Source organism: Emydura macquarii, unplaced genomic scaffold (assembly GCF_026122565.2).
Source record: "Emydura macquarii macquarii isolate MOO-44397 ecotype Brisbane River unplaced genomic scaffold, CSIRO-AGI_Emac_v2 contig_691, whole genome shotgun sequence".
Lineage (NCBI taxonomy): Eukaryota > Metazoa > Chordata > Testudines > Chelidae > Emydura > Emydura macquarii.
This window is the reverse complement of record NW_027130828.1, coordinates 5,974,730-5,994,730: the sequence shown is the minus strand read 5'-3', so window position 1 is coordinate 5,994,730 and position 20,001 is coordinate 5,974,730. Positions and strand designations below refer to the sequence as shown.

General features: G+C 42.1%; 2 protein-coding genes across 2 annotated transcripts in view; both read left to right on the top strand.

Annotated features, from left to right (window-relative positions):
- Positions 1-3,776: 3,776 nt before the first annotated feature.
- Positions 3,777-17,585, top strand: LOC137148794 (protein transport protein Sec16A-like). Its single transcript, XM_067541826.1, has 2 exons — positions 3,777-5,096; positions 12,783-17,585. Exon 2 carries the CDS (start codon positions 12,860-12,862, stop codon positions 16,697-16,699), a length of 3,840 nt encoding a protein of 1,279 aa, XP_067397927.1. The 5' UTR covers positions 3,777-5,096; positions 12,783-12,859; the 3' UTR covers positions 16,700-17,585.
- SEC16A (SEC16 homolog A, endoplasmic reticulum export factor) overlaps positions 17,528-20,001 on the top strand; it is a gene marked incomplete at its 5' end in the record, with an annotated part of 32,117 nt that continues 29,643 nt past the window's right edge. The window contains one exon of the mRNA XM_067542191.1: positions 17,528-17,682. Within this exon, the coding sequence (XP_067398292.1) occupies positions 17,528-17,682 (155 nt within the window). The remainder of the gene's footprint in view (positions 17,683-20,001) is intronic.

Sequence of the window (20,001 nt, the reverse complement as noted above, 5' to 3'; positions counted from 1 at the left end):
CCAAGACCCAGTAGGAGCCCAGGCAGGGAGGGAAAGACCATCTCACTTGCTCCTCCCTGCGATTGTCTCCACTCCCCCTTGGTTCAGCCTTCTCATAGCTTAATCAATTCCAGGGCAGCTCTTCCCCCACTCCCTCTTCTCCCCTCCCCAAACGCTGAAGAAAGCACTGCTCCTGGACACTGGACCAAGCTCTACATGTTCGTTAAGGACTGCTGAGCATTGTGGAGACAAGGGGAGAGAAACACTCCCGCCATCAATCCTTCACCTAGGAGCACCCTAGCATCAGAACCCACCCTACACCCAGGACTCACCATCTCCAACACCAACATTTCCCCCTTCTCTACACCCAGTGCCCCAAAATCACCTGTGTTTTCTTGCCGGGACCACACCACTACCATCCTGCGTGCCTGCAAAGGCATGGTGGGATTTAGGTGGGTCCTGGCAAGAACCTGCACGTGGCTTGAAGAGTCCAGGTGGAAAGTGGTGGAGACCGTCTATACTATACGATAGTGAGGAGAGGATTTATAAGGACCTGTTTAGAACAGAAGAGCACTGAGCCGCTCCGAGTGTAAGCACATCTTTTGCTAATAAGAAACCAGTGTATCTGAGCTACTTATTTTTATGCTGGTGGCTAGTTGTGTTGGCTTTTGTTTGTTCATTATTCCTGCTCAATTAGATGGGGCATTTGGAAATTGCTGCTCTGTACAGCTTTCTGAAGGCTGTCTGTGCTTGCTGAGAAAGTTGCCAGCACAGTTGCTTGGGTGCTGATCTCTGACTTGTGCCCCAGCAGTTCTGACTGTCCCCTTAGAAGGAACAAAGCGGGCCCATTTCACCCCAGGCATAACCCCACAGGCACTGCACCAGGGATTAATTTGGCTCAGTGAGTTTTGAACGAGGAAGGCTAACAAGAAAAAGCTTAGAGTGTCCGAGTTGGCTGGGCGGATAGGCTGCTGATAGCTGGAGCGTAAGCTCTCCCCAGATCCATTGCCTCCCTGTTGAACTCAGATTGAAAGGTAAAAGTCTTTTCAACAGTGAGCTCTTTGAAGCAGGAACCATCTTCATTTTTGCCTGTGGGTTAGGGCTGAGTGTATTGTCAGCACTTAATAATGAAAGGTGCATACAACTGCATTGCACCCCGAAGAGCGTAATGGTAATTGCACAGAACAGAGTGAAAAGAGGGTTTGCAAATGTTCTGTTCTTACCTTCCACACATCTGCAGTTTGTCCAGTGCACAAGGAAAGAATCCTTTGCCCTTACTTTGCTGGCACGTTTTATTTCTGATTTGCTACCCTGACCCCATGGCTGGCTGCACTTCAGCGGTGCTGCATGCAGATTGTAAAGGCTACAGAATGAAAGGCAATCAGAGTACCAGTGTGATATTATACTGCAATCAATCGCTTAACAGCAGGACGAGCAAAGATAAGCACCTGATAGTGTTTAAATTCTGTAAATAGCATCAATAATAAAAGACCCAGGTAGGCCCAACTAGGCTAATCAAACTCAGATGTCCTCACAGAATACTCCCAGGAGAAGCACCATCCTCGCTTCAGGGCTGTGTAGGTAAATGGCATTTGACAAGCTGGTTCATAAGAATGTCCTCACAAAAGAAAGAGATGAAAGGCACTTATAAAAACCACAGCACTGCCTCTTGTTCCCACACCATCATCAAAGTGCTGCCTGCCCTGCTTGGACTGGGCTTTGAGGATATTACTCTGCTTTAATGATCAAGTGTGCAGGAAACAGCTCTTGCACTGATAATGACCCTTGATTAAGATGTTTGTTTAGGTCACTTGTATTTTTGTCTCAGAGGCTTTTTGTTCAACACAGAATACGACAATGCAGGCATGGTGGAAACACCTGTACACAAACTGTTGTAACACAAACTGTTGTAAAGAAGACCAATCATTCTTACTTTTGAAGAATGACTTCCTCTTTAAAAGCGTTGTCTCCATGAAAACTACAGCCTCAAAACCATAGATAGAGCACAGACCCAGAACTCTAGCCCAGTTTACGGTAGGGTGTTAGCAGCTTCTTGAGAAGCACAAAATACACGTTTTTCTGGAGTAGTTCTCTCCTAGTTCTTTAAAAAGAGGGAAGCATGGTTTCATACTGCAACATGGCCAGAGCTCTGTACCTATCTCATCTGTAAAATTACAATCCATGGACTCTTTAACCACAATCCTTCAAATATGCATATGCTTAACTTTAAGCATCCTTGTTAAATTAAGCATATGCGTAAATGACAGCAAGATCAGGACCTTAATTTGTAGCTGCTAAAGGCAGTAAGATAAATATCCTGGTGTATTCAACTGCTGCTCAGACAGAATAGTTTTTTGATAGGCTCAGTTTCAGTTCCTAATAACCCAGTGCTATTACAGCCCTATTGCAATTCAGTGAACCATTCTGTGATCTTTTGTTGTAACTCAGCAAATCTTTCTAGGCATACTTAACACAGAACTTCCAGAATCTTTGCCGTGAGAAACCAGATAATGTGCTGGGGATGTTGTTGACTCTGTAGGGTAAACTTCTTACTAGTATTGCTCGTTACACTTTAGAATAATGATGCAGCATGAGGCTGGAAAATCAAAAAATTAGAGTAATCTTTCCCCCTTCTATGTTCCTTAGAGTAGGTACTTGACTCAGCTGAAAACCACGTTCTCCAGCATCCGCCTTGCTGGAAGAGTATGCTGCATAATGAAGGAAATGGAAAAGGTTGATAGGACCACATTTCTGTTTTAGGTGGATGCTAAGTTCACAGGACAGACATTCCACAAGCAAATGATCTGCCTCACCCTAGTGGTTCTTCTTTGCAAGTTCACCTCTTCAGTAAAGGCGGATCTAAGAGCTAGTCTACACTTAAAATGCTGGTGCAGCTGCAACACTGTAGCACTATAGTGAAGACAAGCTTCTCCCAGAAGCTTAATTAATCCACCTCCATGAGAGGCAGTAGCTATGTTGATGGGAGAAGCTCTCCCATCATCAGGGATTAGGTTGGTATAATTGCGTCACTCACAGTGTGGATTTTTCACACCCCTGAACGACATCCTTATACCAATGTAAGTTTATAGTGTAGACCTGGCCTCAAAAGAGACTTTCTGGTCCATTCAGTCCTTGACTTGCTTGCTGAAATGGCCAATGAGTTTATCTGTCGTGACAGTGGGTTTTGGGACATGGACACCTGCCCACTCTTAAAGTCGCAATCAAAATTCAGATCCAGGATTTTGGCTCTCGTCCATCTCTCCATAATTTACTAAACTAACAGCTTATTGCCTTATTTCCCGTGACTGCAACGCTACAACCCCATGACTACCAAGGCCGTAAGCTCTTTGGAGCAGACTATCTTTTTGTTCTGTGTTTGTACAAGACCTAGCACAATGGGGTCAATGACAGGGGCTCCTAGATGCTACCTTAATACAGTAAGAATTAATAATAACATAGGAACTGGCACAGGTCCTGAGTAGGCCTTAAGATTTCTGAACCTGGATTTCCTTACTTTTCAGAACAGTTTGTGGTATGGCGTGCGTCTCAAGGCTGCGTGAAGACTGTGAAACAGGGAGGAAGATTGTTAGCCAATGACTCTCGTGTGTTGTGTTTATTGTTCATTGTGATGTGACTCTATGGTGCTTTGTACTAAGAAAATGTAAGAATAGTTTATTGCTCTGCGGTTACCAAGAACACTGAGAAAGCTCCCGGCAGGAAACCACCTGATTATTCTAGTTGCCTTTTCTAAATGGAGATTTCCGGGTGAATCTGCAGGGGCAGAGCCCTGCCAGTCAGACACTCCAACTTCAAGGAAGACGAAAAGGATGGAAAGGAAGATAATGGAAACTTCACACAGCAGAGAGGAGTGTCTTCATTCTCTATCTGGAGTTTTCAAGAATGTGCTTATGTAAGGGACCAGGATGTAGGCAGCCTGGCCCTGCAGTCACAGCTGGGCTGGGATCCATAAGTCCAGGAGGATCGTCAGTGAGCAGAGGGCAGAGGAATCACTAGAGCCAGGTTCAATAAGCAAGAGTCGGGGGCAGAGTCTGGCGAGGGTTGGAGATCAGCGGTAGTGCCGGCCTGGAATCAGGAAGCAAGAGTCAGGGCCAGAGTGGGGCAGGGGGGCAGAGACTAGCTATCAGGAGCCTGGGTGCGGTCTGGAGTCACAACAGGTCAGAAATCTCTGGGGTTGCCCCGACAACTTTTTGGGGCACCCTCCAGGGTTCAGTAGCGTGCTTGGCCAATCAGAGGGCGGCCGGGCCCTGTCACGCTGCGTCCCTTGGGCAGCGCTCCCCGGGTGTGCTGGGCGCGGCTGCTGAGCGAGGCGGGGGGCAGATTGGCCGGCCCCAGCTCTGCAGTCAGAGCAGGGCTCGAGTCCCGCACACCCTTCCCCTTCGGTCAGAACTGCCTGGCTGTCAGACACGTCCTCCCGCCGGTCCGTGTCACAGCCAGGCATCTTCATCCCCGCCGGGCCGGGCCGGGGCCGGCCGTGCTCCCAGTAACCAGGGGCTGTGTTTAATAACAGGCGTGGGCAGCCAGGCGCAGCGCGGCGGGGCGCTGGCCCTTGGGGTCAGAGTGTCGCTAGGGCAGGGCTGGCATGAGGGACAGGCCCAGCTTGGAATAACAGAGGCTGAGCACTTGGAATCTGCCGCTCAGGGCTACTCCAGCCTCCCTAGGTGGGGCTCGAACCTGCGTCCCTGACGTCTCCAGAAGCCCGATTTTAGCGTGCCTTCCCGCCGAGCCTCACTGCGCATGTGCAAAAACCTTGGCGGTCTTCGGCGAACTCCCGCCGGTGAGAGCCGAACCCTTAAAGGGATGGTTACATCTTCTGTCCGCCGACGAGTTTATTCCCCCCCTCCCCCATCCGACAGACCCTTTAAGCACCTCAATGGAGAGCGGAAAGAAACAAAACGTGTGTGTGGCGTCGAAGCGTACGCGCCTACGTCATCGCGTGTGGAGCGTGACACGTCGGCGGCAGTGGCCATTGGAGCCGGATGTTCCAAGATGGTGGATATTGTTGGTGTTGCGGCTTCTGTGCGGGGGGGAGGCGCCTGTTGCTGAAGCGGCCTGGCCTGCTGCGTGCACCCCCTGGGGGCCGAGCCGGGCTGCGCCAGGTGAGGGGAGCGCGCTGGGGGCCAGCCAGGGGGTAGACTGAGGGGGGGCTCGGGTAGGCACCGGCTGGGGAAGCCTAGGGGGGTGACGGAGTGGTGGTGGGGTGACAGGCAGTAGGGAGCTTTGAGGGCGGTGACAAGGAGGGAGAAGCTGTGGGGGTGGGTGACAGGGAGTGGGGAGGGGGAAGCTGGGGGGGCGACGGGGAGGGGGAAGCTGGGGGGGGCGACGGGAAGCTGGGGGGAAGGGGAAGCTGGTGGGGCGACGAGGAGGGGGAAGCTGGGGGCGCGACGGGAAGCTGGGGGGGAGGTGACAGGGAGTGGGGAAGGAGAAGCTGTGGGGGGGGGGAAGGAGGTGACAGGGAGTGGGGAAGGAGAAGCTGTGGGGCGAGGGAGAACTTTTGCGGGGTGACAGGGAGGGTGTTGTGGAGTAGAATCTGGGAAGGGGAGTGGTTTAGGGGGTGTTTGAGAAGGGAAGCAGCTTTGGTCAGTGGGTTTTGAAGCCATGAAGTGGGGAAGCTGGGTGTCTTTGGGTGCAGCCTGGCTGGTGGAGGCCTGGGGCATTAAGAGGTGCAGGTGTTGTATCGGAGAAGTCTGGTAAGTAATTTGGTTAGGTAGCTGGGGGTGGCTGTGGGGATGTAGCCTGGGGAATATGGCTAAAGGTTTGTTGGGCTGTGGGGCTAAAATGTGTGGGCAGCTTTTCACATGGAGAGAAAGCACCCTGTCCACTGGACCATCCTATCTTAGGACTTGGGAGACTGTGGGCAAGTCACTTAATCTATCAGTGCCTCAGTTCTATATATGTAAAATAGAGATCTTGGCATTCCCCTATAAAATAGGGGTATTGTGAAGGTAAATAAATTAAAGATTGCAAGGTGCTTATTAAGTAATGAGTGAAATATAAGTACGATGTATAGTCATTAGGGATGGAAGATCCATTACTGGATACTTTAGGGATCGGCTGCCTAGGATTACCCCAGCTTTTCCTATGCATTCATATTGGTTCCCAAAACATGGTACCTAGTGTTCCCGCCCTGGACGATTCTGATTATTCTCAGAATGCCTTTGTGTCCTGTAAGCAACAGAAGCAGCTGTAGAAAGGGGATTTTTTGGAAATCCTGAAATGGGATTTGGGTCCCTGATGTGACATTTCATTATATTGTGATGCTCAGATGTTGTAAATGATGGGTTTATACTGTCAGATGAATTTGCAAAGAAGGCAGTTGAGGCTTCTGCCCCTCCAGCTATTCAATTGTGTTGAGACAACCTAAGCTCCACAGTAGATTAGAGTGTGTATGAGTTGCAGGTCTTCTCCTGGATAGATGTGGTGACTTAAGGCTATTTTGAATGTATGTCTCTTAGTGTAAATATGTCTCTTTGTTTATTTTCAACAAAGTATTTAAAGTGCTCCCTTCAGAACCTGATTCTGCCTTTTTCAAACTGTTGCAGCTTCATAGGATTGTGCCTATTTGAATAGGAGAGACTGTGAGTACCAGCTGATGATGGCTGAGTATGAAGCTGATAAGTTGGTACAGTTGCCTGAAAAAGTTGGGAACCACTGACCCTAATTAACCAGTAATTTCCTTTCCAAATTAATGGAAAGGTTTATGTTGCTGTTGTCTGAGAGCTGTTCAGCTCTATGTTCTTGATTCCAGGGGCACCAGAGCACTATTAGGCATGTATGTGGAAGCTGGTAGGAAATTTTTAGCATTACTATTGTTGCAGTATGATCGTGTCCACAGCAGGTTAAATGTCATCCATGCATGCAGAAAGATGAAGTGCCTGTTCTGAGCAGTTTATGGTTTGAGGCCCAGATCCTGTAATTGGAGCTGTACAAACGTAAGGGTTTGCCCATGCAGATCTGATGGCAGGATCATGGCATAAGATGACAAGTAACATATAAAAGGTATGGGAGACGAATAAATCATACAATTGTATTTAAAAACGTGTTCAGTTATTATGCTTCTAATGTTGGAAGAAAACTACCTTGCAGAATAGGATTCACTTAAAGCTACAGTATATGTACTGGTGTCCTTTTGCAGGATCTTCTTTGATGCTATTAATTCAGTTCACAAACGCTTATCTCCTACTTTGCTATGCATTGGACATAAGCAGAGAGAGAGTAAGAAAATTTTGGATTCCTGTCATCTCGGCCAAAACTACAGTTGCCTCTGGATCTTGTTTTGATAGTTAAAATTGCTTAATTGGGACTGTTTTGCTCACTGAGTTAATTATGCATAAAATATTTATGTCCCAAGATCTTCAATTAGAATACTGATTACAGATTTACCTAGCTGTATTTGCACTGTTTACAGATTCCTGCAATGATGTTGACAAACTCTTGTAATAGTTAACTAATTTAACTACCTTGTTTTGTATGTATTGTAGTGTCATTATACGTGGGTACATAAAGGATGTTAAGAAGGAGGCATACAATATGGAAAAGCTCTTTGGAGAAAGTAAAGGCTCTTCCCTCACTGTTTACTGCTTTATGCTAACATTTGTTACATTCCACTTTAGTAGTTGATGTTTAAGAGCCACTGCAAATCTTAACATAAACAAAGGGAATTTTCCAGATTATAGCAGGGCATGTCATTTGCTCTATTAAAATCCTTTTCAAAGAATTAAGAAAGCTGTAAAAACTGACACCGTTTTGGTTTTGATAAATTGTTATATTTAGCTAGTCTGTTTTAGGGGTAACTGGCCCCCTCAAGTAAACCTGTTAGATCAAATTTAATGAAGTCTTGTAGATACTATTAAATGGATTGCAGTGGTTTCTTATTTGGGTACAAATCCTGATCCATTGCATAAATACAGGTTTCCACTAAGATACCATGCTTAACACACAATTAGTTATAAAAATGGAGGATCATTCGAATATAAATAGCTTAATGTGAATCGCAAGAAATTTGTGAGATTGGAAAAAAATTCTTACGTGAGCTATTCTGCATGCTTAAGTAGAGAACTCCTAGTGAATAATGCATGTCTCACACAGGAGTTGATCTTTCTGAAACACTGCTTATGCTATACTTTTTTGAATAAACTGACTTAGGGCTATGTAATAGCATTAGTTAATGCAGAATTTGATATAGTATTAAGTCTAATATCTAGTCAGAAAGTAGACAAATTCAGACAAATGTTTTATCCTCTGTGGATAATACTGAAAGTTAGATGTGGTGGTGGTGTCAGAACCCTCAGGACATAATTGAATTAAGTAAGAACACTAAGTATGTCTCTTCATAAAGCATATTGCTAAGAGGCAACCAAAAAAAAAAAAAAAAAAGCTACAGTCTAGTTCTTTAAATTGCATTGCATTCTGAGTTTTTATTAGTTGGCCTCAGGAAAGACAGTCACATGAGCATTCAGTGGAATTATTTTTCACACTGAGCAATCGATTCTGCAAACATGCTATCAGATATTACTTTGAGCAATCACACTGACTTCATTGGGCCCTTGGGTTGACTGTTCTGAAATGTTTTAGCACATCTTTTGGATATTACTTTGACTTTTAGAGTTAAGTCCAATTTCTCAGATTTTGGCTATATCTTTTTGGGATGTTCTAATTACTTTTTTTTTTTTTTTTTTGTAGACTGTTCATTTTCCATGTAGGTGTTATCTACCTGGGAAAGCTTTTTCAGTATAACCAAAGGCGTGAGTTTAAACTGACATAATTGTAGCGGTATAACCCCAAATGGACACTGACAAACTCTCCTAGTGGAGGAGTAAAAAAATGCTTTGGCCAGTTAAACTTGCACAAGTTCCCTGAATAAAATAAGTTATATTGAGATAAGGACTTAGTTGCAGTTTATAACAACAATGATGTTACGGTTTTTGCCAGCATAGTATGTTGTTTGGGGGTGTGTGATTTTTCCCCCCCTCATACACCTAAACTGACATAGCTATGTTAGCAAAACAAGTGTAGACCAGGCCTAAGAGTGGGGTTTTTTTTGTTTTATCTTATGTTACTTGGGGAAGAGGTTTAAGATAAACCAAAAAGAGCTACTCTTACACTGGAGTAATTGTCCACATGGGGTTGCACCAGTGTAGCTATACTTGGAGAGCTACATTGATATAACTGGTAAAACTTCCTGTGTAATCAAAACCTAATATTTGTAAAGTGTTTTTGGTCATCTTTTCTGGGGCTGCCATTTTTATGCAATTGTAGATTTTCTGTAGTCACTAGGTGACTAACATTTAGCAGGCCATTGTGCATTATCAATTAGTAAACTTTCTGAGATGCAAGAGTTTCTACCCTAGTTAAGAACACCCTAGCTGGATTATCTTTGAGATTATTATGTAGATATAGCCATCATTCTCATTTATTGGTTACCTGTTCTCTGCAGTATTGCTCTGCCCAGCGTTCACAGAGAAGAAAGCATAGCAGAGCTTGTTATGAAACTGTGTGATGTGCCACATCTATGTTTATTAAAGACTTGTTTAACTCACCAAATAGTTGTCTTTCCTCACAGCGCTATTGATACACTTACCAGGTGAGAGATTTACGGTAGAGGATGCGTGGGGAGCTTCATGGTGCACAGTGGAAGTGACAAATAATTATCTTGTCTCAGACCCCACTCTACGTCAATCTGGGTTTGATTTACTGTGAAACAATGGAACCTCCTGAGCCACTTTTGGACGGGACATGGGATTTCTGTGCTGCAGTGAAATTTTGGTGGCCGTTTAGAGACAGTCCATTATGTTGATGTGGGCAGCCACAAACTGTCACATTGTTGAGGACTGTAAATGACTCAACTACGTGGAGGTCTTAGTGCCTTGAACATCATTGATAAGAACGCTGATTAATTCTCATTTATTTAAAACAAAAAAACCTTCTGTTAATAAAGTTTTGGAAAAAATATTTTTTCCAAATTGATATTGTGGGTTTAAACTATCTGCCTGCATCATTTTAATAACATGCACATATTTTGTGTTTAATCTCTTACACACTTTCTCTGCTTGCTGTGAGAGATCTGTTTATTAATTTTGATCCAGTAAAGGATGCTTTCTACTAGCTTGGGCCTCTAAAGTAAGTCTGTGGTTAGAATTCTTTCTTTATTCCTGAGGATCATAAAAAACAGCAAGTAATTAACGAAAAGTACGACTCTCTACTAATTTTGAATTTGCTAATTATCAGTTGTTACAAGAACACTGAAGATACACACGAAACAGTAAAATCCTAGTATTTGATAAAGCACTGTCAGGAACAAAGTCCATCTAAAAATGTGGAAGTCAACACCTATAACAACTGATTTCTCTACCCAACTACATTTTCAAAAACAAATGGGTTTTAGGTAAAGTAAAGAATTTATAAACTGGAAATGCACACATTTTGTTCATAAGAAATTATGGTTTCCACTTTAACTGTTGCCTTACATTTCTGGTTTCCACTTTCCCATGCGTTGCATGAGAACAACTAGTACAATGAAAACAAAATTTTTAATTTTTAGTGTAAAAACCTGAAAACTTAACTGTGGAAAAATAAATATAATAGGCTGTCTGAAACATATTCTTAGAAGTATGTTCATTTTCTAAGCATGTGGAATCAGGAGCAGCTGACTAGGCAGGGTTTCCTGGTAACATCCTGGTTGGCGGTAATTATACCTTGCTGGAAAACCTCCCAGATATCAGTGCAGAGAGAAATGATTACAACATTTGAAAACTCTTTGAATTGTTAGATGTTTTGTAGCAATGAACATTCCCTGACATGGATTAAGCATGCAACTGTTTTAAAAAAGAATTTTAAAGAAAATATGAAGTTATGCTTGAAATTAACAAACCTAAGTTCAATATTTCTATTCAAAAGTTTAGCATTAACTCACTTCTGCCTCTTCTCCCCCATCTTAACAAAAGAGGATTGTTTTCTTTGGATATGAAGCAGAAAGTAAAACGTTGCAATGGAGTGCATTGTCCTTCTGGTCCCCATGGAGGGGAACCTAATAGCTGACCCCCCACTCAATGATCCTTCTTAAAGAGGGGCTGTATTACTATGACCTACGAGCTACCATAATACAAATAATAAATAGTAATGAGAGATTGTATTGATCAGAAGTCAGGAGAAGTCACCTTGGGGAAATTATATAAGGGCTGTCCTGCTCATTGGCTTATATCAGAAGTCACCTTGGGGAAATTATACCCCCGCCGCCGAAAATGGGCAGAGGGGCTGTCCTGCTCATTGGCTTATATGCTTAGTGTTTTTGAAGTTTTTACTGGTTTTAAAGCTTTATAGAATGCAGCCAGAGACTTTTGGCCAAGATTATATTTTGCATTTAACCCCCTCTCTAGCTGCTTAGTTCCTGATCCAGTCACAGACATCTTTCTGTTGTAGTTTCCTAACATACAGCTCTCACTATGAAAAGACACAAGTCACTTAACTGGAAATTTAAAGGTGGTTTTAAATAGGCTTTAGTCATGTAATTTTCACTGACTTTGGGAGTCATATTGCTAAAACACTGCACAACTCTTGGTTGCCTTTTATTATTAAGCATAAACGAAAATGTATCCAACAGATGACGCAACTGCTGTGGATACTTTGCTTTCCATGATGTGAACTATCTTAATAGCATATTTCTATTAAACAGAGCTATTATATTATGCCAAAAGTCCCACTGAATAGTACTGGACTAGTCGTAATGCCGCAGACTTCATGTAAATCGCCATGGCTTGTTTTATTTTAAGATTTTTTTTTTTAGTGGTACAGTATTATAAATGGAAAAATACAAGGTCTTAACTAACTTATAACAACTGCTATTGCGCAACCCACTGAACTCTTATAACTGGTATCAGTGAGTTAAAATTGAGAGAGAATGCTTCCAGAACAGTCCTGTTAAAATCAACCAGAGAGCATATGTATTTTGATAAACTGAATAGGAGAAGTTAGATTGTATTTTGAGTTTAAAATACACTGCTTCAGGTAATGTTTCCCTCCCCTCCCTCCCCAGTCTCGTTTTCTTTTATATGGATTTCTTTTTGAAAATAATATGCTTTTTCTTTGATCTATGTCTAAGGTTCCATTCATACAGGTCTTCCTATGTTTAAATGCAGCTCAAGCTAAAACGCATTCTAAGAAAGTTTGAGAAGCTGACAGATTTCTTCACTGAACATTTCTTAATATCTTCCACTAGTAAACTACAACTAACTGGTGCTATTGGTGGTGGTGGGAGTGTTAGCATAGCTCAGTTGCTGATGTTTTTGCCACTATATTATTGTGTAATCCTGTTTAAAGCAAATCAAGACAACATGATGGTGTAAATGTCACTGTCCTAGTGCTACCGCTATTGGAACTGTTACTGTGAGAGTTTACAAAAGAGCTCAGCATAAATGTATATTGTAAAAGCCAGTTTAAACATTACATGGATCCAGACTGTACTTAAAGCCATTCTCTCTGGGTTTTTTTTAATCGTTTGTTTTTAAAATGGCTTGGCTTTATTAGCATTGACTGGTCAAACAGTGTTAGATGAAACTTTGTGTATACATACTATTACAAGTCCAGTATAGTCATAAACTAATGGGTGAAATAAATATACCTTCTGGAAAAACTGACACACATTTTATTTTGGGGGATCCAGTGTCTTCAGCAAATCACTTCCTGTAAATTATTTCTTTTAAAAACAAACATGGAATGAGGTTTTTTAAAATGCTGAGTTTACTTATTATGGGATGTGAAACTAATTTGTCTTATGTTCTCCTTTGCAGTGTGGAAAAAGGAAAACCTGTTTACAGCATTCATTGGTGGTTCTCCAAGCAGCATTTGACCTTGCGAGAAGTTCGTCATGCAGCCACCTCCACAGACAGTTCCAGCACGGGCTAGTGGCCCACCTCCTGCAGGAATTGCTCAGAACACGTATTCGCGAAACATCCTGTTTAGCAGACGGGCAAATGCACCGGTCTCAGCAGCAACTGCCCCGGTGCAACCTGTGACAGACCCTTTTGCATTTGGCAGGCAAACTCCACAGAGTTCCCTGTTAGGTAATCCGTCCAAAGGTAATCCACTGGTTATGCCAGGTCTTGCTCCACCAGTGTTTCCTCATCCAGCTGTTATGCATACTTCTCATTCATATGCAGGGGATAATTCTTATCGACTACCTACATCTTTACCAACACCTGTATCTCAACTGGGAAAAAATTCAAATGCATTTTCTAATGTGGTGACTCCTTCATCACCAGTGCATATTATAAATAGCACTGCAGAAATGCATCCAAATGCAGAACATGGACCCCATAACTCTTCAGCACAGTCGCTTTATAGTACAGGAGAAGCACATGAAAATTCTCTCAGTGGACATCTGGTGCATGTGGCAAACAGGCCCCTAGGCAGGCAAGATATTAACAGAGATCCAAGCGGCACTAGTTCAGTACCTACAATTGCACCATTCCTCCCTCCACCTCTTCAACAAACCTCATCTCAGTGGAGACCCATTCAAGGCAACCTGCAGTCTCAAGTTCGGAACTACTTGCCCTACACTGAACCACCTTCTCGGAATGCAGTTTATAGCATTTCTCACTCTTCTGCTGTTACTTCCCATCCTCCTCCCCAAGCAAATCTGCATCAGGGTCCTGTACATCAACATATTCCACAAAGTACCAGGCAAGAACCTTTGCCCATTGGTGGTGAAAAGAATGAGATAAGCAACTTCCCAGGTGCCAACCACCATGTGAACAGCTTTCAACCTGAAAATATGTTTAGACAGAATACGGGAATGACTGATTCTTGGCCAAGTCAATCTTACCAGGAACAGTTTTACCCACAGCCTCTTTTACCAGACTCTGTTTTTGTTAATCCCATCACTCAGGAAAATAACCCAAAAAAACAATCTCAAAATGTGTCTGAAACGCCAAGTGGACATACATCCACAAATGCAGATTCAGGAACTATCTCCATGTTTTTCAAAGGGGATGAGGCAGAAAATGAAGAAATACTTTCATTAGAAAAAAATGATCAGGCTGGTAAAGATAACTTTGATGCTTGTCAGCTAAATTCAGGACATATGTATCATCAACCACTGCATCCTCAGCAGGCTGCAACCAGTGTTCTCTCTCAAGCACTGGTTAGAACGGGCTCAGCTAATGAGGCAGTGCAAAAGAGAATGGATGTCCAATATTTTTCTAAAACTATAAGTGGCCAACATGACACACAGACCAGTAAAAGCTCTATGTATATTAGTGATGACAAAGCAAATGTTAGCAAAGTCCATGGGAATGTTGGGTCACATTATGAAAATGTTGAGAACCTGGAATGCATTCAGAATCAAGAAGTTCTGCCAAGTGAACCACAGAATATTAATCACTCGTCCCCAAGTGTAGGTTCTGAACTGTACAGATATGGATCACTACCCGGGCAATTGCTTCCAAAAAATACCACTGTAAGCCATGCAGAAGGAGGACCAAATCTAGAGGCACCCGACTCATTGCCTCATCCTGTCCGATCTGATAGTGTATCCTCAAACTACAGTAACGTAAGCCACAGGAGTGTTTCTAGTTCAACAAGACCTCAAGAGCTTGTTGGTACATTTATTCAGCAAGAAAGTGGGAAGCCTGATGATGAGTCCCCTGCCAGTTTCTTTAAGCAGATTGACTCCTCTCCTATGGGAGGAGATTCAAGTGAGTCAAATGTCAGCAAGAATTACCATAGTAATCTGTCCCATCTTCCAACTCCAAGTCCCCCCAAACCTACAGGAATATTTCAGACAAGTGCAAATAGTTCTTTTGAACCAGTAAGGTCTCATGGGGTAGGAGTAAAACCTGCAGAGGTTGACCAAGCGAAGATGGTGGTTGAACTAAGAGAAAATCACCCAAACCAAAAGAATACAAAAAAAAGTACAGCTATGCCAGCTGCCTCACCAGGTAATCTTGAACAGCCTCCAGATAACCTGGAAACTATTTTCATGCCTCAAGTACATCCATTGCCTCTGACTGTCACTGGTGAACCTGGAAACGTGTTGCAGTCTGTTGGTGGCCCTGTTGTGGAAAACATACCATCAGTGTCTGAGAAAAGATCCTCAACAAGAGTGCAAGGAGCAACTAAGAAGTGTGAGAGTCCAGCTACAACTCTCTGGGCTCACAATGAGTTACCTAACTTTGGGGGCAATGTTCTTCTAGCTCCTGCTGCTCCTGCAGTGTATGTACCTGCCAAGCAGACAGTGGAAATTATTCAACCACCTGAAGAAGGGCTGTCCAGTCAGCAGCCAAATAAACCAGAGTGTGTTCTTGTGCAGCCATCCCAGCATGGAAATGTATCTTCTGAAAACCTTGAGAATCCTCCCAAAATGGGAGAAGAGGAGGCACTTCAGTCTCAGGCAAGTTCAGGTTATGCAAGTTTGTTGTCTTCTCCGCCCACGGAGTCTCTGCAAAATCAGCCTATCTTGATTGCCCAACCTAATCAGAGCTATAATTTGGCTCAGCCAATTAATTTTTCTATTTCTTTATCTAATCAGCTAACCCGGAATGAAAATAATCTTTCACTGAAAGATTCTGGAGTTGAAGGTAAACCTGTAACAGGACTGCAAACTCCACATGCTGGTGGAATCCTCTCTGGGGATAATCTGCCGTTATCTGTGATGCAGGTTGGCTCTTCAGTTAATACACCTCCATCTTCTAATCTGTCACATTCTAATTTATTACAAAGCCCTATTAATCCTTCTGAAATCACCTCAAGTCAGTCCACAAATTTGTTGATGCAACCTCCATCTCAAACTCCAGTTAATTTGGCTCCAGAAGGTCAAAAGAATGCTAATTCAGAAGGTGTTCTGCCTGAATTTGCTAGTAAACCTGGGTCTAACTCAGCTGTTTCTCCTGGGATAAATCTCCCCCGTGGAAATGCAAGTGTGGTGTTAGTCCCACCAGTGAATACCATGGTGCCTAATAATAATTCTACAAATGACTCAAATTGCCATGAAGAAACTTCTGGAGCACTTGATTTTACAGTAACACGGACAATGGAGAAAAGCAGTACAAATAATCCTGTACAAATGCATAATCCATTACTTTCTTATGGTCCAGTATTTCCTCAACAACCAATCAATCATGCTGGCCAGCTGGGGCCAGAGACACATGACAAACAACATTTCTATCAACAGGTAACAAAAGATGTGCAGCATCAGGCTCTGTCAGACAGAACCACACAGGGAGCATTGCTTTCTCAGCAACAAAAGCAAACTGCTCAAATGCTGCAAACGATATCTTCTGGGCAGTCCTTGGCTCCTTCAAATTATCAGACAGCTTCAGGAATTAAATCTACCCAAGCACCACAGCGACAAGAGAATCAGATGCCAGTTAATAGGTATCATCCAGCAGGTCCCCCAGAGGGTAGTACAACACAGCCACCAACAAGCTATGATCAAACAAGTCCTGATAAACAACCATTTTCTGGTCAGTCATTGAATGCTCCAACTTCATCAGCCTCTGTTAACACGAGTCAGCCAGCCGTGCCAACCATGCAGCAAGAACAGCAACATCCACCACCTTCTCAGACTCCTCAGGATACCTTTGGGCCACAACAAAGCCCTTACTACTATTATAGACCTCCTTATGATGCTTATCAGACTCCATATCCACAGCCTTATCCTCCCGTGGATCCTAGAACAGCAGCTCATCTTTATTACCAGGTAGAGTAGAAACTTTTTTCTCTTGCCCCATAATTGTGTCGATGTAGTTAGTAACTTTTTGTCTTTGAATCATAATGAAGTGTTAAGTAAAATGATCAACATAGAATACAGCATTTATCTTGAAAGATTCACTTTATATTTCATTATAGAGAGAAATCACAAAGTCAGTAACAATGCAAGAACTTAAACAAAACGGTAGGTGATGGGAAAGCCTTTGGAAGGATTTTTTGGTGACATTTTCGTTACTAACTGGCAGCTTTAAAGATGACAAACATGATATGTATCTGATGTCAGAAAACAATCAAAATTCATAGAAAAATAAATTCACACCTGGGAACGTGAAAACCCAGACCTATAAAGATAAAACTAAAATGATGGGCAATTGGGTTCTTGGAGTTCAAATTATAAACAGATTTAAGATAGGAAATGAATATTAATACTGTTAACTTCTAGTATGACAGGGACTGCTATCTGATCACCGTTTTGGCCTGTGTGGAAAAAGATGGTGGTTTCAACCTTATCCTAGTGGGACAGATGTCCAAATCATAAAAATGCCCTAGGTGGGACGATTGACAGCTTCAGTAATATTTTTAAAGTGGGTTTTAAGGCACATTGCCAGGCAACAGTGTGGCCATCTGTACCCTTTGTGGGTAATGTAGATAATACACTTCAGTATCCAGGGCTGTCAGTACAGCATCTTTTGTGGGTCCTAATTTCAATTTTTTAAGGTGGTGGGGAGAGGAAAAAAGGTGTTAGCCATAGCAAAATGTGTGTTTTTTTAATTCCTTGTCAGATTTTCAAACAGTTTAACTTACTAGTTGGTAATATATAACCTTTCTTCTTGAGGAGGATGTCTATGGACAATATGATCCCCGCTACCAGCACTATGATAGAAGCAGTGCTGCCTATGTGGAGCCTGGAGGTTATCGATATGGTGAGCGTGAGCGTCCGAGTTCCAGAGCTAGTCAATGCTCTGATAGACCTCCTTCTAGGTATGTAATTATAAAACTGTGTAAAGGTTTGTGTTCTGATTATTAAAATCTGATTATGCATAATTAAATTTATTGTGTAGCTCACAGTATGGGAGCTAGATGGTATGAAAGGAATCTGTCAATATTGACAAAACATTCTACGATTTAAATTATACATTCTATGAAACACATAATCCAATACATGCTACTAAACACATAATCCAAAATATGAATTGCAGATTGTTTGCTTTTAGAGGTGAGGGAGCATACTGCCATGTATAAAATGACATTGATATGATTGCAATCATCTCTTTACTGATGCTTAAGCCCCTAACTTCCTCATACCATTTTGTAGGCTCTCTTTACAGTCTTACTCCAATTAGAGGGGGCTCAATAATAGAATCAGTATTGATATTATCTATTTTCCATCTGTCCACTGAGAAAGCAATGCAGGTTACAGCCTGTCATAAAAGATTAAGAGTAACATTTACAAAACTGTGTGTAAGAAGTAAATTCTCCAATCCTGTTAACAAATGGCATTTCTGCATGTACCTCCTGGGATTTGCTTTTGAAAACATACCAGTGCATGTTGCCTACTGAGACACAGATTTTTGTTTTCAGATGGGAGAGAGGATGTGAGTCAGATGTAAATGCCCATAGTTCTTTTCCAATGATGACTTTCACTGTAGTGGTGATAAGCTCTATCCAATTAACTAGTAAAATAGCTTAGAGTTGTGGGAGGGAATGTGGCAAAACACTGCAACTTCAAGGAAGGTTGAAATAAGAGGATGAATTGAAATTACTACTGTCAATCAATAAGCAGCCAGTTACCCTTTTCGGGGGTACCTAATTTATAATCAATATTACGTGAGTGATATGTATGACTTTTTTTCATTCATCACAAGATGTTGCTGGAGCAATGACATGTAGATAAGAAGTCTACAGGCTTTGAGAGAACTGATTGGCCACGAGAAATCATGAATGTTCCACCAGTTTCCATCAGCTATATTTTCAGTAATTATGTTTTGGAACCTCCTTCTCCTGGAATAATATATTGTATGTATGGATAGTCTCCAAAAGGGAATGGAGGAAGTTATGGATTTAAGGAGCAGTACAACAACTGCAATAATCTTCTGCACATCTCAACCTCCAAAAACATAGTGAGAATTTGTGGTGAGATGAGTAAATGGGGTTGCTTTTTCATGATAGCACTGTTCTCAGTGCACATCATCACTATTACAGATTATAGTATTTCAAAGCTCTTCGGTCTCACAGCCTTGTAAAATTTTTCTTGCCCACTCACTGTAAATTTTTAAAAAGAGATTAATGACATTTAGTCTTTTTATCATAATAGAAAACAGGAAAGTAGATTTTTGTTTGGGTTGATAAATTTTCCTGACAGGTTGTACAATAAAACAGCTTGACTATCCCTTCTGTCTAAATGTTTTGAATCCTTTTATAAAGTTCCACATCTAACCTGCTAAGATTGAGGAAAAACTAAATTATTCTGTTTTAGTCAGAACCCTAACCAAAATAACAGATTTATTCTATTAAAAATCAGTGTGCAGTCATTGACTTAACTCATAGTCCTGATTCGCAATGGTAGGCTGAGATTTTTCAAAAGACACAAATGGGAATTGGGTGCCTTAGCTGCCCTTTGTGCCTTTGAAAATCTCTCCCAAAGTAGTCAGATTGACAAAATCATATCAGATCAAATTCACTTCTGCAAGAGTGAATGCTGTCTTTAAAAGCTTCTCACTCATGGCTACACTAGTTGCACCTCTCTTGACCTATTCTGCCACCTCACTGAGTGTACACTACCAATTATGTGATGGATTTGTAGTGTAGACAGACTTTCAGATTAATTTAATTTGTGGCATTGGTCACTAAAAAATTAATCCTGCAAAAATGGAAAAGTCGATCCCCACGAAACATTGATGCCTGGATCAGTGATATGGCTGACCTCGCAACTAATGAATGGCTGGCCTTCCGCAGAAGGGGAATGCCTGAAAAATTCAAAGCAATTTGGGCTGACTTTTTAGAGGTCTATGATTAATATAGACCTGAAGATAGGTGTGTTTTTTCTCCTCTCCTCCCTTTATCTTAACCCTGTTTACTTACTTTGTGTATTCTGATGAATCTGGAATTTTGGTATATTTGTTGTATTTTGAAAAATTAATAAATTATAAATATAATTTGTGACATAACTCCTATCTTGTGAGGTGAAAATATTGTATTGCACAAAGTCACTTAATTGACTTCCCTCCTCCCCGAAAATTCCTTTCAATAATTTTGTCTAAAATTCCCCTTCTGCCTTTACTGCAGAAAAATCTTGTGACT

What these genes read in the sequence shown, in the direction of transcription:
- LOC137148794 (XM_067541826.1), top strand. Translation starts at nt 12,860, where the DNA reads ATGCAGCCACCTCCACAGACAGTTCCAGCACGGGCTAGTGGCCCACCT.